The 22,641-nt window shown below is 55.2% G+C and overlaps 2 protein-coding genes across 4 annotated transcripts in view; both read right to left on the bottom strand.

The window, feature by feature from the left end:
* The window catches only part of ZNF469 (zinc finger protein 469), a 149,048-nt gene extending 131,840 nt beyond the window's left edge, over positions 1-17,208 (bottom strand). For both annotated transcript variants that reach the window (XR_013538591.1, XM_072980424.2), the window contains exon 1: positions 16,789-17,208. The gene's annotated coding sequence lies outside the window, so the exon portion shown is untranslated. The remainder of the gene's footprint in view (positions 1-16,788) is intronic.
* A 3,977-nt stretch (positions 17,209-21,185) lies between these two features.
* Positions 21,186-22,641, bottom strand: part of BANP (BTG3 associated nuclear protein) — a 97,533-nt gene continuing 96,077 nt past the window's right edge. For both annotated transcript variants that reach the window (XM_020788307.3, XM_020788306.3), the window contains one exon: positions 21,186-22,082. In XM_020788307.3, coding sequence (XP_020643966.1) covers positions 22,011-22,082 — 72 coding nt within the window. In that variant the 3' untranslated portion in view covers positions 21,186-22,010. The remainder of the gene's footprint in view (positions 22,083-22,641) is intronic.

Genomic DNA, 22,641 nt, shown 5'->3' with positions numbered 1-22,641 from the left:
GCTCCCCCCCCCTCACATTCCAGCACAGACTCACCTTCACTTCCACCAGTTCCCACACAAAAATGTTCCAAGGCTGACGTTTCCAACTCTGAAGGAAAGCTGGGCGGCTTTCCCACCTTGCTCGCCTGCCTGTGGGAGATGCCAAAGAACAGCCCCCTCTTCTCCCTTTCCCCCCTCCCCATCCATCCATCCATCCATCCACCCACCCACCCATCTGCTTTTGGCCAGCAACGCAAGCTGTTCCCTGGCGGTGCCCTCCCCGCCCATGGTTCGGGGCCCTGGAGGTGGGAGGCCTGTGGTCGGTTCACTGCTGCTTCCCGAGGCTTTCCTGCCCCCTGCTCTGCGGCCCATTGCAAGAGGCGGTGTCTGGGATTGAACCGTGGGCCTGCCGCCTGCAGAACGTTTTGCTTAGCCACTGAGTCTAAAAGGACGGCATGACTGGAAGAGGAAAAACCCTTCGTTAATGAAAGTGTCTCAGCATTCGTTACAGTAAGGGCTCATCTCAGCTCCCAGTGTTTGTCAATTAACTCCCTTGGTTTTGTGGCCAGTCTTAAGCTTGGGATTCCTTTGGAATCTGTTGCACAAAACCCGAAACACTGCCTCAGCCACTTCTCTCCAATGTTAACCTGCTTCGAGGTCTAATTACGGGTTGCCTATGACACTTGTTTCATGATGGCCGCCTCCCGTAAAGAGAGGCATCTTCGACTGCAGTTAATGCTGTCCAGCATCAGAGATAAAACACCAGGCTGGACAATCACCCCTGAGGAAGGCCAGCCTCGTGTCCTGGATTCAGAAGCGTCCCATCTCAACTCTTCTCCGTTCAAAGCCTGATAACGCCACTGAGAGAGGCACCAGATTTTCAACACATCCCTCCCCCCAAGTGAGCTGAAACCAAGAACATTGCCTACAGTTGCCGAGAGAAGCGCTCCCCTAATTAAACACACCCTGTCATATAAATCTGCAATTCCTGGTTACTGGTTCAGAGCCTTTCCTTTCACGCTCGGTGTCTTTGGCTTTGCCGTGTATATAATAAAGTCCAAAGGTGCTGAAATTCCAGCCGGCTCCCTCCTGCCAGCATCGCCCCTGGCCTGTGTCCTCTGCATTTAAAACTCATTTTCCTACTGACAAATGGCTGGCATTTTATAAAGCACAGAAGAAAAGGAAAGAAAGGCGCCAACCATAACAGAGAGAGAATAAACAAGGCTGAAGCCAGTCCAGAAATGTAGGCTCCTGCCAGCGGCTCTGGTGGAGGAGGAGGCAAACTGGGGTCTGGCCTGGACCCTTTCAGAATGGGGCGGGCGGGCGGGCAGCCAGACAAAGCGAACGCTGCTCCCTATCAAACAAATCCGATGGGAAATAAGAGGCCAGGGTGAGGGCGGGCCAGGACCTTGCCTTCCCTGCTCGCTACTCCTCTGTGCACGGAGGACATGAGCAGAGCAGAGGGCGCATTTGTTGGCGCAAGCCACCAGCCTGGCTGAAGAAAGGCTGGAGTCAGTCCACGGGGAGGAGGAGGAGGAGAGTGACCCCAGGACCAGAAAGACAGCAAAGAAAGGGGGTGGGGGTGGAAGGAGAAAGTCTTCAGGCGGGTATCCACGAAGAAGGGACCAACCATGCTAGGCTCCAACTGCAAAGATGTTAGAATGTAGACGCCCAGGAACTGAACTCCACTGAATTTAAAACGTCCTTCCAATCCACTCTTGGGCTGCTGAGCTCACCTGCCTCTCTTGCACACCAACGGACCCTGAATCCAATTTGCAGCTTGTTTTCCTCTTTGCAATCCAGCGGGCCTCAAGCAAGGCTTTGAGTAAAGGGAAATTCGGGGGGTGGGAGGTGTGAAGATGGTGACGTCTAATGTAATTTACTGCTAAATAAGCCCTCACATGAAACTAAATTCAATTTAGCCAACTCTGCAGTTAAAAAGTTTCAGTAACAAACAACTGCCTTCTCTAAACTATCTCACATGTCCGTATGTGTTGCCGAGATTTTAATCGGAGTCTACAGATCTATTACTATATTTTGCTAAGTAAGTGCAAACCACAAGCCACTCCATTCTAAGATGGAGTGAGTTCACAAAGATAAGCCTGCTTTAGATTGCTTCCGAAGAGGAAGATAATTCCATTGGCCCCTCTAGAGAAGACCTCTTGAACCAATGGGCCTTACCTAAGCGCTAGGCTGCTCCCTTCAGTCAGTGGGTCTGCTTTAACTGGGACAAAGAATTGTATGGAGTTTTGCATCTTGAAAGCGAGCTGCATATTTTCACACAGTTTTAGTATTTCACATTTTATAATGCTACTTAAAAATAATAAAATAAGGCATTTGTTTCCTTTAACCAACAAAGCTGACATGCAGAGAGAGAACACTTTGCCCAGTGCTGTTGCCAAGATCTTTTTTTTTAAAAAAAAAATTCACATATTTATTTTATGCTCATGAAAGCACATGGGTAAAGTCGATAAGAGAAACAGAGTGCCAGAGCTTATTTGAGCTCCAGGACAATGTGGAAGATATAAGGAAGGAAGGAAGGAAGGAAGGAAGGAAGGAAGGAAGGAAGGAAGGAAGGAAGGAAGGAAGGAAGGAAGGAAGGAAGGAAGGAAGGAAGGAAGGAAAGGGAGCCCACCCAGCTATTTTTGCAGCAGGCTTTGCAGATCAGCACAAATCTGCACCAAGGTGTATCCAAAAGCCTGGATGAGGCCTGGTGGTCCTGGATCCACCCATCCTGAAATACACAGAACTGTGAGAATGTCTGCAACAGATCCTGCCAAAGTCCACTACGATGTTACCGATCTGTGCACACATCAAAATTCCTTAAAGAACATTTTAAAAATATAGAATCAAACAAAAGCAGAGCCTGCATTTCAGAGGAGTCGTAGAAGTTCAACTGGCTGCTCAGTTTATTCTTCCCTGGTCATAAATCAGCGGGGGGGGGGGGGATCCCCCTGCAGAGGCTATTTCTGTGGATCCAAAAGATGCAGAATGTGCCCCCCCCCATAAGCAGGAGGGCCATTCACAAGCACCCAGTTGGGGTTTCTTGGGCCGGGGAGGCAGGGGGCTGGCTGGGATTTACACAGATGCACATTTTTTAAAAACTCATTTATGTGTGCCTCTCTGTATGCATTTATCAAAGTTATAATTTATGTTTCTTCCACTTAATGCTGCTCGCAGAAAGACAAGCAAAACGCCATTTTAAAAAGGAACCAAAGGGACCCTCCAGGCAGGGACCCACCCCAAGGACCACCTGGGCCTGCTGCCCGCGGGGGGGGGGGGCTGGCTTTCAGTGGCAGGTGGATTCCCTTTCTGCCTTTCCAGGGATCTTCACTCTATTCCCCCCTCGCCCCCCCCACCTTTCACAACTGTAGTTTCAGTTTTTCTGCATTCTGGTTGAATGGCTGTTTTAACCATTATTATATTTCTGTCCTGTGAGCACTTAAGGAATACGTGGGGTGTTCTTTTTTTGGGGGGGGGGACCTTCTCCTCTCGAACTGTGGTGAGTGGAGAGCGCCTGAAAAGCCAGGTTTCTTCAGCATTGGGTGGGCGGGTGGGGGGGGTAAGTGGGCAACATTTGCCCCTCCAGATGCTGTTAGGCTGCCACGTCTGCCATCAGAGCGTGGCCCATTCCCCATCGCTATCCAGCCAAAGAGGAGGAGGGGGGGCGGAGGAGGAGCAGAAAGTTGCCCTGTGAGACGAGCGATCCGGGTGGGTAGGGGGGTGGGGGAATAAATGCTGCCATTCTAGGCAACCCTCAGAGGCGGGGGGGGGACCCTCCTCCCCCCCTCCCCCCCCCGGCTCTTCGGCCGGCTGAGGAAGACCTCAGCCCACCCGCCGAAGGCTCGCCCTGCATGCCTCCACGAGAGGGCAGTGTGCTTTAGTTCACTGGGAGGGAGGGAGGGTGGGAGGGAGAGAGGGAGAGCGCACAGGCGCATGGGCAGCCCATGCTCCCAAATAGCTGAGGCTTGCCCCGAGGCATTCGCTCAGCTTCCGCAAGGCAGCCAAGACATCCCACAGCTTTGTGTCTGAGATGATTATCTTCCCCTCCAAATCACCAGCTTTTCTGCAGGCATTTCCATCGGTACGGCCAAGTCGCCTTATCTCACCACTTCTCCCAGCTATTACCACTCTTTAAGCCTTAGTTCTGGTGTAACACATTTGACACCAGACAATTATAACTCCAATCACAGCTTCCTGGCTAGAGGAAGCTGGCATTCCAGAGTTCAGCACCAAAAGGAGGCTTGTGGGATCTTGGAAATGTGGTGTGTGTGCACACACGCACTCATGTGCATGTGTTTTTTTTTTAAATTACAAGATTTGAATGCACTTTGGGAAAAGCGGCCAAAAGGTCCGCAATGCTTTTCTGAACTTTAACCAAAGGATCCGGCGCCAGAGTCAAGCCTGACGCAGAGAGCAACCTGCCCGGAGGCCCTGGGGGTGGCAGGAGGAAGGGAAAGGCTGGGGAAAACAGGTGGTCTCCTACCAACTGCACCAGGCTTGTCCTCAGCTGACACTTTGTGGCTCTGCAAAAACATATACTGTAATGCAAACACATTTGTGCACATGTTTACGCTTCCTTCCTCTCGCTGGACCATGCAGCTCTGTTTTCTGTCCTGAGAAAGCAACGCATGCTGCTCATGTATTTCAAAATGCTGCGCTCCCAAATAAACTCCATGAATATAATCCATTTACACAAACAGAGATTAAAATTGCCCAGTTGTCTGCTGCTATTGTACACTATTGTATGGGTTTGGACTAGTCTGTACCGTTGTACTCCCAGAAGCCACCTGACACTCATTGGGGGACTCTGACAGCTTGCAAGGGTGAAGAGGAGCAAGCCTGTTCTGCCCTGGATCCGAAGCCCCACTGCCTGCCCCACACACTTTCCAAAGCCCCACAGAAGGCTTTGCTCTCCCTTTGGCAGGCTGCATTCATTTCCTTCCCTTGACGTATTTAAAGAGAAAGGGACCTGGTCTCAGTGATGGAGTGCAGAAACTCGCAAGTCACTGTTGTTTAGTTCGAGAGCACTAATTTCAGAATCAATGAGTCCAAGATGCTGGAAACAGAGTGGAAGGGTCAGAGGGACCAGCAGGACAGGACGGGCTTTTTAGAAAGTGCCATGTTGTAAGCACCTTGTGCCATTTTGCTGAAATGGATCGCAAATGGGTTGGGTTGCGCACAGCAGGATGAGAAAGCATTCCCTTTGAGGGTGGCATGTAAGCTTCACACATGCCCCAAGATCACCCCCCCCCCCGGAGTGACGCTTCCACTCAGAGGCTACAGTAATGAAACTCCTGGAGGCTCCCCAGTCATCATCAACCACCACCCCGCTCCAGGGTCACCAAGAACACCCATCAGAGCGGAACCATCAAATCTTGGACTTTGGCCTGGCCAGACTCAAACACCATCAAAAACTATGGTGGTCCACTCCAGAAAGCCAGCCGGGACTTCCCTATGCGGAAGAGGTACCCTGCCTCTCTCTCCCCTTGCAAGAGGCACCACATGAAAGCAGGAGGGGTGCCAAAGCCCAGGCATGGGGAGGCCTCTGCGTGGGTGGCAGCTGCTGGGGCCGTCCGTCATTCCCCCCCCCAAGCCCACTTTCCCAGTCAGCCATCAGTCCTGCTCCTGAAGAGGGGGAGCACTGGAGCCAAAAATACAAGCCAGGAAGCCTCTGGGCAGCCCAGCCTCTCCCCACACACACACACACACACACACACACACACACACACACACACACACACACACCACCACCACCACCACCACCACCACCACCACCACCACCACCCCCGGTCAAGCTGCTCTGCAGGAGCCCACCCTTGGCTGAAGCACCGTCTTCTGCTGGACAGCTCCCCACTCGGCCACCTCTCCCCTCCTTCCTCTTGAACCAGGCCCAGCACTGCTCCTGCTAAGGAAGGCCTTGGGAGGGGCGCCCCTGGGAGAAGAGCATCATCCTCTTCAGAAGTGAGGTTCTGATGATGTCCATGCACCCGTTCCCCAGCTGGAAAGGCAGAAGCTTTTGAGTCTAACACACATACAGAGAGGGGGGGGGGCTTGGCAAGAACCTGGGAAGGTGTCTTTAAGAGGAAAAGCACAGCCTGGCGTGGGGCAACGGGAGACCCCCTTCCACCACCGTGTCTGGCATGCCTGCACTGCTGCCACACAAACACAGGGCTGTACCCAGCCCGCTGGCCTCTGCTTTGCCTCCTGGACACCCTCCCTTTGCTTCTCTCCCCCACCCCACCAGGGATGCACCGGGGAGATCAGCCCGAACAGCTCCTGGCTGCCACCACAGCCGGCTTCAAGTGGGCGGCGGTCCTCGGGCAGCCTGTGGACGGCACGCTGCCCGTTCCCGAGAAGGAAGGAGTCCCCCGTTTGTGCTCCCCATCCGGGCTGGAAGACTCCTAGCTCTGCCTGGCTGCTGCTTGAAAGCGATGACCACAAGCCGGCTGTTATTCCGCCCTGTGTATATATTATAAGGATGCCTCAAACATCTGCTTACATTTAACAGCTGAGGTGGGGGGAGGGAAGGCAAGAGAGGGAAGATTAGATAGGTAGATAGATAGACAGACAGACAGACAGACATCTTATCAGCAGTTATCACCACATCAGCACAGGATAAATATCTCAAAGAAAGAGTGGCCAACTCTCAGGATCGGTGCTAGCAGAGAGCAGTTTTTATAAGTCTGTCGTTTAATAATTGTTTTTTCAAAACTCTGCTGCCTCAGTAATATTGATATCATTTTAGTCTCAATCTCACCAAGTTTTGTCTCTTTTTTTCTTTTTAAAAAGGTGAAAGGGAATTGTCTTTCCTTTCTAGTGAAGAATAACGTACAGATGCCAGGTTTCTGCCAGCTGAGAAGAAGCAATTTTTTTAAAAAAGCCAGGTCTCTCTTCTCTGTCACTATCATGCAGGCAGAATTTTGCCCCTTAGTCTGACAAAGGGAGAGGATGAAGCGGGAAATGGTCTTTTTCAATGCTCTGCAAATTCAGTTTAGTGCCCATCTTGATCAATTGCTCCAACCGATTATTAATCAATTAGCTGCTGCGCCCCTAGTTTTGTGTCCCACACGGTTTGGGGAGGCTGAATAATACCTGGCGTGTAATACCTTAGCTTCGCAACTCACACTAACTTTGCTGCTTCCCCAGATTATTTCTTCCTGCGCAGCCTGCAGAATAAACATGAACCACAAGCACCAAACAGACTCGGAGTGCTCTTTGGGAACGGATCCAGTGCTCCTCCTGTGCATGGCTTTGGCCCTCGGCCTGCGACAAATGTGTCCCACGCCACCGACTCTCTCTCCAGGCGGCTTTTAAACCACTGGCTCTCTCCTCAAAGGAGAACGTTGTCTTTCCGAGCCCAGAGAGCGGTACAGGGCGTTCAGCATCGCAGAACAAGCAGCGAGGGCCGTGCAGCGTCGCATGCGCCTTCAGGGAACACGTGAGCCTCTCTCTGCCCAGACGTCTTGCTAATCTCCACAGGGTTGTGGTCCCTCACGAATGCGATACAGCTGTGCCTGTCCTGGGCTCCGAGGCAGGAAAGGAGGCGGGCTGGCCCTCCATCAGAAGCACAGGCCCCCTCAAAGCACAGCGATCAGCCTGTCGTACCTCCGTGTGGGTGCCCTCTTACACACATTCAGTGTGTGAGGAGGAGGACAACAACAACAACCGTGCAGCCCCATTCAGGCAACCAGAGCAGGTGAGCGGAGAGAGAAGAGGCCGCTCCGTCCTTCTGCTTGGCTCGAGCAATCCCTTCTCCACCACACAGAAGTGAGAACCTGCTTTTTCTCCCTTTGGAAGGACTTGGCACCTCCAAACAGAGATAGGTAACATTAAAAAAACAGGCGAGGGAACACTTTTAAAGGCAGTTTCAAAACCAGTCCTCAGAAGGAAGGAAAGAGCTTCAAGGGGGGAAATGTTACAGTATAAGCTGCCCTGAAGACGCTTGGCCTTCTAAATAGGCTCCTTCCATTCAATTCTCAAATAGGAAAAGGCCCCAGTGCCGTTTTTTTTGCAGGAAAAGGGCCATTACCGACCAAGCACAACCACAGGGAGGGAGGGAGCGGGGGGGGGGCGTAATTAAGTAGTTGCACCTGATTTCTTGTTTTCCAAACCAGCTTTTTGTCAGCTATGTCCGTGCATTGTTTTTAAAATGCATTTCTTTTGGCTCCGGGTCTCTTTTCAAAAGACGGTAATTGTGTTGTTATTACCACCCGATCATTTCAGAATCAAAGGCAAGCAATTCGGGGCAGGGGGGGCCCTCTTTACAAGGAGGGGGGGGCGCGCGGAGGGGAGTGTCCGGGGGCGAGTAGGGGAGGGTTAACCGCATTGGAATACCTGGGGGGGGGGAGAGGAAAAAAAAACCCCGCGTCTCCCTCATCGGCCAGGAGGAGAGTTTAGCCTCCGTGGGATGGTCCCCCCCCTTTAACGAGGCTCCCCCAGCAAGCGGGCGGGCCTTCCCTTCCTCTCCTCCATCAACCCTCGGGAGGAGACGCGGCGGGGCTCCGGGGCCGAAGGCAGCCCGAGGAGGTCTTCCCTTGGGCGAGGAGGCCGCGCCGCCCCCGGGGATCGCCGGCCGGCGGGCCAAGGGGCGCTTAGAGCCCCCCACCCCAGACGGCCCGCGCCCGCGGCCCCCCCCCTTCTCGCCCGCCGCCCCGCCCCGCTCTCCCTCCCTCCCTCCGAGGGGAGGGCTCGCCCGGCCAGGGGGTCCCGGGGCGCCTCCTTGCTGGAGCCTGGGGAGCCCCCTCTGCCGCCGCGGAGCCCCCCTTCCGCCGCCCGGAGTCCCCGGCAGGCCGCCCTCGCGCCAGGCCGCCCGCAAGCGCTGCCTTTTACGCGCCGGGCGAGCAGAAGCGCCGCCGGCCGGAGCGCTGGAGCGCCTTGCCTTGCCTTGCCTTGGCTGGTCTCCCCCCCCCCCCAGAGGCCCCCGACCGTGCGCGCCCAGACCGTCGGCCGAAAGGCGCCCCTGTGGGCCCCCCCCGCAAGGGCAACGCCGAGGCGGCCTCAGAACAGACGCCCCCGGTCCGAGGGACCCGCCTCCGCCCCGAGCCTTGGCAGAGGACGGCGCCCGCTCGCCCGCCCGCTCGGAGGAGAAGGGGAGCCGGAGCCGGAGGACCGGCCCAAGCGAGAAGAAGATGAGGAGGAGGAGACGCTGAAGGCGCCAGAGCCGTGCGCGGAAGAGGCCGGCCAGCCGCCTCCCCCCCCCTCACACACATATACACCGACAGACAGGGTGGTGGGCCGCCCCCCTCCGCCCCGCTGCCCGCCGCCAGGACAGGAGGGCAAATTCCCGACGTTTCTTTCAGAGACGGGCAGGGGCACCCCATGGAGCCCGCCTTTCAACCGCCAGGGCGCTTGTGCCCCCCCCGTCCCGTCCGGGCTGGACTGAAGGCTCAAGGCCTTACGAGGGGGGCTAAGGGCAGAGTTGCGGGGGTGAAAGGGCTACCCAGTTCAGTAGCCAGGGCATGGTGGGACTGGAGCCTTGCTTGGAGCTTCTTGCAGTGCTTTGGCCTGGAAAACAGACAAGCCAATGCTTGGGGGGAATGCCTCTTCCTTCCTTATTCCATCCCTCCCTCCCGCCCGCCCACCTTTCATAACTAGGACTGACAGACATGCCCCCCCCCCCCCCCCGTTCCACCACGGTTAGGGAACTTACAAACTCCCAGATCCAATGTAGCTGTTGAACTGCCCGCGAGTGCCAAGATGTGCCCCTGCACTGGGTGATCCAGACCTCTGGCACCCTTCCGGGAGCGCCCTGGTGCTGCTGCCTGTTTAGAGGACTGACTGGCCGCTCCTAGAAAGCAGTGGATCGCAACAAAACTTCCGCAATGAGCTTGGGCTGCTCACCATTCTTTCAGACTCCTCTCTCTGAAAAGTTTGACTTGACTGAGGCAAACAAAAGCATCATCGGCGAAACTGACCACGCCAAGGGTTTCACAGGGGCAAAGTTGCATAAGGGCAAAACCTTCGGATCAAAGAACAAAATTAAGCCACCAAGATCTCAAATTTTGGCACCTCTCTGATCAGCTTTTCCATCTGTCCTTGAGCACAGAGAGAGAGAGAGAGAGACTGTCTTTGGTGTAAGCACCATATTTAAAAGACAATATAAATATTGTTGACACTGCCTGCGATATCTCACTCACTGGGGCAAATGGGTTTCATTAATCATTTCATGCTCTTTTAAACATGATATCTTATCTGGAGATCATTCTCCCAGCTCACCGCATAGGACATCTCAAAAGCAATGGCTACGCCAATAAAATATGGATTAAGCATGATTAATATTCAACCGAGGGAGACAGAGATGGTTCTGGGGTGGTGCTGAGGGGCATTCCTGACACAATTTATGGTGTTTGAAAGAGCCGAGACTTCCTCCAAATGCACCATGCCCTTAATCCCACCTGTAGCATCCAGCGTGCTGGACTTTTGGCACCCGGGAGGGAGGGAGGGAGAGCACAGGCCGCACAGGTCGAATGTCCCATGCCATTTTAAAAGGGCTCCAGTTTTTGCTTGTGGTGGTCTCCTCCTGCCCAGGGATGGAAGAGGTTCACCTTCTCCTTGGATGAGCTCCATCTACTGAAATGTAAAGGCTGGCTTGGGCACCCTACGGACTGCCCTGCGACTCCTCTGTGCTAAGCGACTCCTCTGTGCTAAGCCAGCTCTGGAGCCAGGGTGCTCTCAAGCGCGGGCAAGGGACAGCCGGGCTCCTGGCCTCCAGAGGCCAACAGCATGCTTCCATTATGCATCTCAGCAAACAAGGCACGGGGTCAATGGATGCTTTCCCACCCCTTTCTCCTTCTCTGAGGCTGCCGCCTCCCTCCTAGTGGTCAAGATCTGGACAGGTTCTTGGGTGACTTCTTCCTCCCCCACTTCGTCCCTTAATATCTTGTCCCCCGAGCCCTCACCCCTTCTGTGACATCTGTAGCAGCCTTGTAGGTACACCTCAGCTTGGATTTTCAATCTACCACAAAACAGGGTGGCGAACGCTCCCCCTTCAAGGCTTCTTCCACACGGGGTCCAAAATGGGACTAGCTTCAGGAGGGGTTAACCCTCCGGCTGTGGCCAGTCTGCCAAGCAGCCAAGCTGGCCCCACGACATGGGTCAAGACTGTGCGATGCATCAGGGCAGGCCAGCAGGAGGCAAGAGTCAAATCAAACCCTCTTCCCCTCCTGAGCTAAGGATGGGGAATGGTGCGTTTGTGCCACAGCAAAAGGGGGGCCATCAAGATGGATGAAGCACTGATTTTCACGCCTCTGTCCTTTCCCCCCCCCCATGAATGATGGCCCTCCTCTGACGACTCCTCCCTCCCACCCACAGGCACCTTCTCTGCTCCTTCGCTGGTGCATAAACTTAAGCAATGATTTATTTGCATCCAGCAAGGGAAAACAAATGGGATGTTTTACATATTTATATTGTAAGATAAACCGATGCCTGAGCTGATCAAAGCCAGCGAGCGAAAGATCTGGAGGCGATTAAGGCAGCTATTTGCTCACCAGAGGTCACACTGCACAGAGAGCGGGCAAACCGGCAGCCTGGGGAGCATGGGTTTGGGGGTGTGATCAGAAGGAAGGATGGAGACGGAGCAAAGTCCAGGCTTGGAAGAGAAAAGCTCTCGAGGAGTCCAGCAGGCAGAGGCCTCTCCAGGGTCCCCTCAGGATCAGGGGCTTCCCCACCAGTTCCAGTAGGAATCTGCCCCCTCCCCACCTAAAGATGCTGGTGTGTGTGGGGGGGGGACCACAGAAATTTCACCAGAGGCCTTCTCCAACTTCCGTTGACAGTGACATGTCCCTGAAGGTGCAATTGTAATTTTTAAATAGCATTCCTGTCATTAGGCTGCAGAGCTGCTCTCTTGGATGAGAGAGAAGGAAAGGAGCAGGCCGGCCAGCCAGTAAGATCTGCTGCTTTTTCTGACACTTACCTCGCCCGCCCCCCCCCTGAGAGAGGTTCCTGTGGCCAAATGCTTTCCCAAGGAACAAGGAGCAGAAGGGAGCAGGAGACCTCTTGGAAAAGGGCCCTGGAGGAAGCAGGAGGCGCCTGATGCCATGGCTGGCCTTGAGGGCTGCCTAAGAATAACGGGGGGGGGGGGGGAGCAACCCTCCAGGGTGCTTTGGGATGACGAAGGGCCCCTTAGCTGTGAGAAAGAGAGCCCGTTGGACCGCTGTCTCCCCGCCCACCCCCACCCACAGATCTCCCAGACACATTTGCTCCACTTGTTCCCTGCAGGATTCTCCCCTTTGGGGACCCGTTAAGAGGAGAAGAAGAGCAAGGGGGGGGAGAGAGAGAGAGGCCAGGACCGCCACCTGGCTGCACGCGCTCCCGGCTGCAGGTGGAGAAACTTGCTTGCGTGTGGAGCCCAGGCACTCCCGACAGCCCCCCCCCGGGGAGGGGGTCTCTTGGAGAGGAGAGAGAGCAAGGAAAAACCCTCTCCTGCTCTCAAAAGCCAGAGCCCCTTAGGCAAGCAAGCCAAACTCCCCCTTTTTTTGGGGGGGGTGGATGCCAGCTGTCCTCCCCATGACCTCGGGCAGGTCCCCGAAAGGAGCCCCTCCAGGTTCCACTTCCCCCCCCCTTGAGCCAAAGGGGTCAAATCGGGTGGGTGGCGCGGGGCCAGCCAAGGGACTGGTTATAGGTTATCAGGAGGCTTGCTGGTGGGATCCTGAATTGAGGGGAGGGGATGGAAAGGCAGCGCGGCCCTCGGTTCTCGTGGGCCCACCTTGACTGAAATGAGGCGCAAGGTTTTTGGCCAAGAGAAGAACAGGCCCCAGCTGGGCAGAAAGGAGCCACTCCTCTTGGCCCTTGGAGCAAGAGGAAAGGGATCGGGCCGGGAAAGGAAGCCGGGGGATCCCACCGGGAGCCCTCTGAGCGCAAAGCGCCTTCTTGCGCGCGACATGCTTTGCGAGGGGTGGGGTCTGGGTTCGGTCCAAGGCCCAGGAATGCCAGCCGAGGCAGAGCCAGCCAGAGCGGGCAGGCGGTGTGTTTTGCTTTCTTCCCTCCCAGCCACACCCGTGTCCAAATCCATCAAGCCTTGGGTGTTTCCGAGGGAGTGAGAAGGTAAATATCCAGACCAGCCCACCTCGCAAAGCTCTCCTCCGCTCTGTTTCCCCTTTTATAAGCCCTGAACCAGCGAAGAGGGCCAGATGGAGTGGGAGGGAAAACAGGCGCCAGCACCACGGCTTGGCTCTGGCAAGGCCTGGCCGTCTACCTTCAAATCGTCTCCTGTCAGAAAACTGACCGGAGAAGGAAGCTGCAGCCCTCGGGGCCTTATGGTGGACGAGGGAGGGAGCTCCGAGGAGCCATCGGACGGTGAAATCCCCATCCAAGAGATCCCAGGCAGGAATCTCTCACCAGGGACAAGGGCACCTGGACCCCGCCCGCCACGCAGGGGATCGAGTCCAGAAACACCCGCTGGGCAGAGGCAGGAAGTGGCCGGACCGGGAGTCCGGAACTGGAACAAGGCGCCGAGAGGCAGGAGGCCAGCAGAGGCAAGAGCAGGAGGACCCAGGCAGGGGCAGGAGCAGGCGCAGGGATACTGGGACGCAGGGACTGTGGAGCTCAGGAGCATCAGGGCAATAAAAGCACAGCAGGGCTGAGCACCTTGGTGGCTGAGGCCGGTTCTGGGAGGAACCCCTCCTTCAATAGGCCTTCCCTCCCGGTTTCCAGGTGAGCCTCATGAGTGGCCCAGCAGCTGCTACCCAGGCCAGGGCCTGAGCCTGCAAACACCAGGCCCTTCCTGAGCCAGGCTGGCCCCGATCCTGCAGCTCCCAGGGCGGTGTGGGCCAGATCCTGACACTTTCAGGTGCAGAGGGGTCAGTTGGTCAGCCCAAGAAGGCAGCAAGCAGGAGGTGGAGGCTCAAGGCTCCTCTCCCCCAGCAGCCACCTCCAAGGGTCAGAGCGAGAGGAAGCCGGCGTGTGGCAGAAAGCAAGCCGGGGGGGGGCAAAAACCACAACTGCAGGGGAGAACAGCAGGACTACAGGGGGTGCTGGCACTTTTATCTGGGACTTATCTGTACTCCACCCCCACCCCACCCCAAAAACCCCTGTGGGTCTATTTTTTCATCTTTGTCAAAGGAAAGTTTCCTAAGTGTGTTAAGTTTATGGGGGAGGATGCATGTGACATTCAGAGGCGAACGGGTAAATCATTTGGCCCAACCCCTGCCCCCCCCCCCGAAATCCTGTCCCTTGATTGGCATTTCTGGAAAGCGTTACTTTAGGAGGTCCTAAATGATGACTACCCAGGATCAGGAAAGACCTAGCAGGGAAGGGCCTGCCGAGCGGCTGCAGTGTTTCGCCCTGCCTGCCCCTAAGCATGCGTGGCACCAGGACCACCGTCTTATCGGCTTCTGACATGCAGCCACTGATAATCGCTTGCACGCTGCATCATCATTAGGAGGGCTCTTTAATGCGATTTTTCTCCCCTCCCATTCATGAGAAACCATAAAATCTGATGAAATTTCCACCATGACTAACCCATGAAATGGATTCATTTCGCCCTCCCCACATGTACACAAGCCTCAGGCACCACACAGAAAACAAAACAAAGATGGAAAAGGCAGGAACCTAAACAAACTTTCTGGAGGTTTACAGAAAGACCAACCAGGAAAGCTCCTTCCTTCCTTCCTTCCTTCCTTCTTCCTTCCTTCCTTCCTTCCTTCCTTCCTTCCTTCCTTCCTTCCTTCCTTCCTTCCTTCCTTCCTTCCTCCTTCCTTCCTTCCTTCCCTTCCTTCCTTCCTTCCTTCCTTCCTTCCTTCCTTCTTCCTTCCTTCCTTCCTTCCTTCCTTCCTTCCTTCCTTCCTTCCTTCCTTCCTTCCTTCCTTCCTTCCTTCCTTCCTTCCTTCCTTCCTTCCTTCCTTCCTTCCTTCCTTCCTTCCTTCCTTCCTTCCTTCCTTCCTTCCTTCCTTCCTTCCTTCCTTCCTTCCTTCCTTCCTTCCTTCCTTCCTTCCTTCCTTCCTTCCTTCCTTCCTTCCTTCCTTCCTTCCTTCCTTCCTTCCTTCCTTCCTTCCTTCCTTCCTTCCTTCCTTCCTTCCTTCCTTCCTTCCTTCCTTCCTTCCTTCCTTCCTTCCTTCCTTCCTTCCTTCCTTCCTTCCTTCCTTCCTTCCTTCCTTCCTTCCTTCCTTCCTTCCTTCCTTCCTTCCTTCCTCAGCCCTCTGCCGATCTCCGACCACACATCAGAAGATCAAATGCGCGCGACCGAGCAGAGGCTGGGGCTTCCACATACGGTTCCTTGTCTCTCTAAAGTGCACCGTTCAGAAGCCTCTTTGCAAACAGTTCCACATCAAGAGCAGGGAAATGGTGTGTGTGTGTGTGGGGGGGGGGACTGGCAGGGCAAAGGGAGACCCGCTTTGGGCAGACCATGCTGCCGTCCAGCTGGACTGTGACTCAACTTACTGACCCTCAACAGGCTGGATCCAAGAGCTCAGACAAGTCACTTTGTTGGGCTACCAGATCCCTCTCCCCCACCCCCGCCCCCCAACCAGAGTCGGTTCTGGGAGCCTGGGATCAAAGAGAACTCTTCCCCAGGGCTCCCTCAGCCCTTTTCTGTCCCTAGTCAGGAATGAGGCCAAGTCCTGCTCCTCTCCTCTCCATGGGATGGTCCTCAGCAACCTCGGCCTGTCTGGGGCATCCCCCTTCTCCAGCTGCTGCCCCCCCACAGAAGAAGGGCAGAAGGAAAGGACTCCAGGGAGGCACAGACCAACCCTCTGGGGGGCTGCCCCCAAGCTGGGGAACCCCCTTGCCATGGAAGGGCTCCGCTCCCTCCCTCCCTCTCTTCCAGCAGCAAAGCAAGCTTCACCCTCCAGGCCAGCCGGTTGCAGCTGAGGGCCTGCTGAGAAGAGAGCGCCAGGCATGCAGGGGCCGTGCTTTTCCCCTTCCTTGGAGGTCTTTGAAAAGGGTCTCGAAGTGGCTGTGCGTTGATAGGTCAACAGGTCAGTTGTTGGGGCTTTGGCCTGGACCTGCTCTCTTAGGTCCCGCTCAGTTTGAGGAAAAGGCAAGATACAAACGAAAGGTAGGAATAAAACAAGGAAGGGGCCTCCGCTCCCCGCAGCTTCTGCCCCATCATCCAGGATGATGGAGGCAGGCCTAGAAGGCGGTCACAGCACCGCTTCCGAAGGGAAGAGGCCGTGGGCCACGATCCTTCCGTGGGACAGACAGGGATGCAGAAGGCAGGCCTTTTGGGAGACCCTCCTGCACCTACAACAAATGCACACCAGCAGACCCCGTGTGAGGGGAGAAAGGCCCATGACCACAACCCTGTTCCAGGGGGCAGGGCCCAGGCCTCTCCTGGTGGGCAGGACCCGCACGCATGCACACACACACACCCCCCACCGTAGGCTTCCTTTCAACCCCTGCCCCTTGTCTTTGCCCCTCCTCTGGGCAATGGGGCCACTTTGGTGCCTTGCGCTGTCTCACCTTCTGAGGACCTACAGACCGCCACGAGCCCGAGAGAGCCCCCAGGGTCTTCGGAAGGAGGCCCCCAGCCACGCTGCCCAGGGACAAAACCCGGGATTCCTCTCTCTCTCTCTCTCTCTCTCTTTCCTGCTGCCTCTCTTTCTCAGCTCTGGGCCAGCGGGCAGGCACTTGCAAGTGCCAACATCGCAGGGCATCTCCCAGCCCCTGCCCAAAGGGCACTAAGCGTGGCACAACTCTTGTGTGTGTGTGGGGGGGGGGGGGACTTGCTCTGTTTCCCTTCCTGAGCCGGACTCTAAAGGGGAGGAGGGGGGGAGGAGCCGACGGGGGGGGGGTGCGGGGAGCCGAGCGGAGCGCTGCCCGGCCTTTGCCAAGGGACTCCGGAGGCCGGCGCTTCGCCCGTCCTCTACTCACCGGCGGCGGCGGCGGCGGGGTCGGAAGTGATGCCAAGGCCCCTCTTGGCTCTCTCGCTCTCTCTCGCTCTCTCTCGGGTCTCCGCAGGCAGGCCAGCCCAGGGCCGCGGGCCGGTGATGCTCCTCGCCCGGACTTCCCTTCGACGTGGGAAGGGAGCCGGCTGGCCGGGCGAGGCGGCGGCGGCGGTGACGTCGGCAGCAGCCCCTGCTCAGCTGGAGGAAGGGCTCCAGTTCCCGGGGAGCGAGGGATTCCCTTCCCGCCCAGCCCGGCGCTCTTAACTCCCTGCCTCCTGGAAGGGCCGCCGAGAGGGAGGGAAGGACGGACGGACGGAGGGACGGAGGGCCCGGCGCCGAGGGCCTTGACCTCCGCTCAGCGCGACCGGCCCGCACAGCTGCCGCTGCGGATAGGATGATTGCACCCCCCCCCAGCACAGCAGGGATGGCCACAATGGTCACAAGTCCTTTGCGGGAGGGGGGGGGTTGGAAGCATCCTTTTCCTTTTCTGCCTGTCAGGGACAACAGACGCCGTCCGGTGGCTCCGAGGTCCTTGAACGCCCCCCCCCCCGGCCCGGGTCTCCTCCTCAGCACGGGGGGGGCAAGGAGGCCAGGGCGGAGGCGGCGGGACAGGGAAGGAAGGGGACGCGGGGGAGCGGCCCCCACTTGCCCCGCGCTCAGGTCGGGTCCCGTCTCCCTCACACCCAGCCCCCCCCCCGCAGAGACGCCGCAAGGAAAACGGCCGGCCTGGCCCCTCCCGACTCGAAGCAGCAGCTCCACCATTGCAAGCATCTCACCGGGGGAGGAGGGCCGCAAGCCCTGGACGCCCCCGAGGAGAGAGAGGGAGGGAGGCCCGGTTCAGGGCGGAGAGGGCAAGCTCTGGAGAAAGACAAGCCGGGAGGGATTACGACAGGAAGAGGACCCGGGGGATGAGGAGCTGTGTGGGACTTCAAAGCCATCCCTAAGGACTCCCAAGTCCAGGGACAGACAATGTGATGGCTGGCAGGCAGGCAGGCAGGCAGGCAGGCCTGCCGTGCCCAGCATAGGCATCCTTCAGTCTCGAGAGATGATGATGGGAACGTGCTCTGAACAGAGGTCTTGGAACAGCTTCTACTGTGGCTGAGAAGCCGTGCCCAACATGCTTTCTTAAAAAGCAACTTGGAAAGTTACTTTTAAAAAATACTTTGACACGTACCTCAGGACAACACCCGCCAGCAATCTGTTGCTGCAAAAACTGCAAAAACTGAGCCTCAGTTTCCTGTGTTGCTTTTCACTTTTTCCTTCCATAAGGAAACCAGAACCCTTGACACGGATTAGAGAATGGTACAAAACCAAGGAGATCCACTCCGGTCACCTCTGACAAATGCCTTTAAAGGCCCCCAAACAGTCACCGCAAAGCATCCAGAACATGTTCCGCCTTACACCAATTTCGCAAAAATTACTTTTGAAGTGCGACTTGTCACACCCACCTTACGCAGCAAGCAAAGCACCTCATTTTTGCGTCCTGCTTCTGACCGGTTGCTCCCAAGCTCTGATTATAAGGAACCCAAGCAGATCCTCACTTTCTAGAGCAGGGAGGAGGAGGAGACGGCTCCCGTCCAAAATAGGTTCTCCTCTGCGCATCCTAAGATGATGTTCAGTCAAGAAGTGATTACTTTCAAAAAGTGGTTTAATCTTTGCTGACGTTGGTAGAAATACGTAATGCTAATGGAGGAAGGCAGCCAGGTAGGCTCCAACCCTCAGCTCCCAGCAAAGGTGGTTGGTGGCCGACACTGATGGCTAACAACCGGCGACGTTTGCAGGGATGGGCGCCAGCAACAGCTTAAGGACCTCCTCTCATCTCTCATCTCATCCCGTACAGGTCTCTGGCTGACCTTGGGGTCCATTCCTTTCCTACAACAGATATGGAGGGCAAATGGAGGCCAGGCTCCAAACTGTCTCCTGGAACACTGGGGCGCGCTGGCAACACAGCTTTGGTGTCCAACATGGATTTTCTTCACCACGACCCAGCTCTTCCAAACTCATAAACTTTCCAAGGCTGCCGTCTTATAGAGTATTTTATTTCAACTCATCATTCTTCAAGGCTTGGGGTGGGGCGGCTACTCCTTTTCATGCTAAATCTGAAAAGTGTAAACTGGTGTAAAAAATTCAAGGAAAGCAATATATAAATGTCTTAAAATCAATCAGCTGCTGAGTGAATTCAGGAAAGGAGAGTGTAACTTAGCATTGCTCAGGAACTGCATGAATCCACTTCTCCTCCTCCCAAAACAAATTAGATATGATGATCCAGACTCCAATGCACCCAAAATAAATAAATAAATACATACATAAAATAAAAATGTGGATGAGAAGGAAAAGGATATTGCAGAATCATTGCCCAGATTTTCTTCAGCTTTTCTTTCCCTGTTCTGTGAGGCTATTTTCAAGAGGGTCGTCCAGCTGGCACCATTTTTAAGAGTTAGGATTTTAGAGGCAGAATCGAGAAGAGGTGGTTAAAGTTATAGCTTTTAGTGGACATTGTGGGGAAGGTCTGTTCTGTTTCACCCCGGAGCCCTATAATCTTGCTAGGCATGGAAATAATCATTTTTGCCTTGAAACAAGAGAATCTTCCAGCTAACAATAATTTCTCTACATCAGCAAATATATGCAAAGTTTTAAATTTACATAATTCAGTTTGGTTGCAGGATCTGGCTTTTCTGGCATGGGGGTTGGAATTGCTAAAGTCATTCCCCCAGCTCCACTGCCCTTTCCATTTTACAGAAGAGGATTCAAAGTCCCAGAGGTAAGGGACAAAGTCCAAGGTCAGGCAGGGAGTCTGGAAAAACTGGCAAGTCAAAGCTCTTCCTCTGCTCTATTAGGGCTTCTGTCAACTTGTCCAATTTGCTCAGCCTGGCTTTCCATTTAACTCGCCTTTCGTTTATTATGGGGTGCAGCACAAAGAGGAAAAAATACACCACAACGGAAGAACCAAACACAGGAGGCATTTTTGCTGTAGTCAAATATTTTCTTTTCTCCTGCATTGCCATTTCCATGCTTATTTGCACCAAAACGAACTCTTCCAGCCACACTGGTCGTTCCGCAGAAGACAACGTTGCTGAAAATCCCCCAACTGCTGTTTCTGTAAGAAGGAGGAGGGCTGATCTCAGACAAGCAGCGTGCCAGCCGGCACCTTTCCCTGACCGGCCTCATCCATCGTGTCTCCTGCGTGTTTCTCCCAAGGAGCCTGACCATCAGAACTCTTGGGCAATTGTTCTGCCCCTCTCCCAAAGCCCTCTCCCCCACTCCATTCCGGGGAAGTGAGAAGGGCCCCTTTCCAGAAATACGCTTTGCATGCACAGACTCCCCACTCCATGCCACCGGTCTGAAAACCTCTCCCTCAACTGACCGCTTTGGGATCTATTTGGAAGGAGGGTGCTTCCCGGTATGTTGAAGAACCAAGACGGGGCGATGATCCACAGAGCTTGAGTTCTTCCATAGGCTGCCGAGACGGGCGTGGGCCCAGGCAGGGCCTGTGGTCCTTTCTCACATGGCATTTCCCAACCCTTGTCTCCTGAAGGAAGAGGACCTGCAGTGTGCGCTGAACTGGTGCCCCCCACCCCACGTTCAAAGCCACAAACAGGACATGGGAATATAGAGGGGAGGTGTTAGGACCAGCCCTTGCCCCGTTCAATCACCTGGCTCCTTGAGGGCTGTTCTTGAGGACTGTCTGGAAACAGCTTCTAGTCCTACGCACAGTCATTGAGCTACTGAGGAGATCAAGCGCTGGGGTCGTATCTCAGTGGTCCTGAAGCAGTGGCTCCTCATCCACTTCCAGGCACAGTCTGAAGTCTTAATGCACATTTTCAAAGCTCTGGATAGCTTAGGACTGGGAAGCCGGACGGCCCCTTCTTCCTTTGGAGGTTCTCATGGCCACCTGCCTCGCCATCGGATGCATCTTCACCGATAAACCCCTTCCCAGGATGGTCCTCTGGGTGTAGAAAGCTCTCCCCAGGCCAGAGATTTGCACAGCACTTTCCACGCTTATCACTGGAGCATCAAAGATAATCCTTTTCATTTTCCAAGGGATTATAGTTCCTTTGTAATCCTCGATGGAACACCGTTTGCACTGGTTTTAAACACCGTCTCTCTCTCTCTCTCTCTCTCTCTCTCTCTCTCTCTCACACACACACACACACACACACACACACACACGTGTATCCTCCAGGAGCACTGCTTTTTGCATCAGTGGAAGGAGGTGAGCAAAAGCCAAGAGGAACAGTGTGGGTTTCATTTCCACTCAAGGAGGGTGAACAGTCCAGAAGCCGCTTGAGCCGGCGGGGGAGTGGAGGGGTTAGGGTGAAGCCCTGCAACCTGAAAAGCAATTCCATCTAAAGCATGAGATGCCAAGGATGGGCAGCCACAGGACACCCTTCATAAATACATATTTATTTCTTTAGAAATGCATAATTACAGGGTCAGATCGCAGTTCTCCCTCTTTAGAAAAGTAGCTGAGTAACCAAACCAACGAAAAGATGATGAATGTTGTAGGAGTGTGGCCGGGGGGGGGGGGGGGGGGGTTGGGTTTTCTCTTCTTGTTTTGGAAATGCTTGATAATTATGTCACAAAAAACAGCAACAAAAAGCTAATGTTTCTGATAATGGGACTTCCCCCCAATCTCCCCCCCCCACTTTCCTTAAATATATCTTTCTTTCTCTCTCTCTCTCTCTCTCTTTATTATAAACATAGCAAACTAAAATTTTTCTTCTTCCAACAGCAAAATATATTTGCACTCTTGATTTTTTTTTTCCTGCATGGCAAAGTTTGCACAGTAAGATGGGCTGATGTCTGACAGGATGTCTATAGACATTGAAAGATGAGCCACGGAAGAGATGAAACGTACTTAGATAAGTTGACTAGCCCTCCCCCCTCTTGGGAGGTTAGATTCCCACCCGCCCCAGGTGTGGCCAAAGCATCTCTTTTGGGGATCCTTCTACACGGCATAGAACAGGCAGGCTCTCCCTCTAGCTGTGCGCCGGAGGGTGAGAACCGCCTGCAGCTGAGGGTCTGTTTGCAGGGGGTCCAAACCATCAGGCCAGTGGAACTGGGTCACACTGGTATGTCCAGGAGAACCTCCTCCAGGCTGTGAAGCAACGGCCTCGCTCCCCGGTGTGAATCTCGAGCTGCTGCCCAAGGCGGCACTTGGATGCCAAGCTGCTGCTGCTGCTGCTGCTGCTGCTCCGCTGGCACGGTTCACTGGATCTGAATGGCTCCATGGTCTATTTGCATTTCTGGCTGGATGGCCGTCTGCAGTGAGTCTGCGTTCTGCAGGAGAGGGAGGGAAGCAGGCACACCAGAGTTTAACTTCAGCAGGGCTCAGCCTGGGGGCCACCGTCCCCCGAGTGGCACAAGCAGGGAATTCTAGAACCCCTGCCAGCCGGAGAGCAGGAACGCCCAGCCGGCGTGAGCGTCAAGGCCCACCTGCACACACACATACCCCTGCCGTGTCCAAGGCATCGGCCTCAGGGGATGAGCACCCAGAGGCCCCAGCCTGCACGGCAGGGCCCGAGAGCCACGGACCCCAAACCCCTGTGCCCAGAAGCCCCGGGGGTGTGTGTGTGGGAGGGTGGGCAGGTTTCAGCCTCTCTTTCTCCAAGAGCTCCACAACCCCTGCCATCAGTGGGCCTGGGCTGAGACCGATCCCTTGAAGGGTTCCCTGAATCAGGTGGGAAGGCCTGAGGCCTGAGGGGGTAGCCTCTGCCCGAAGGGGAGCCAGGCATTTGTTTACCTGGAGACCTTCCAGGGGCTACCGTGACGTTTCTCTCTCTCTCTCTCACCTGCCCAGTGGGCTGGAAAGGAACCCCCTGGCTCGGGACTCCAGCTG

Source organism: Pogona vitticeps, chromosome 10 (assembly GCF_051106095.1).
Source record: "Pogona vitticeps strain Pit_001003342236 chromosome 10, PviZW2.1, whole genome shotgun sequence".
Lineage (NCBI taxonomy): Eukaryota > Metazoa > Chordata > Lepidosauria > Squamata > Agamidae > Pogona > Pogona vitticeps.
The sequence above is the reverse complement of the archived record's forward strand: the minus strand, read 5'-3'. Positions and strand labels throughout refer to the sequence as shown.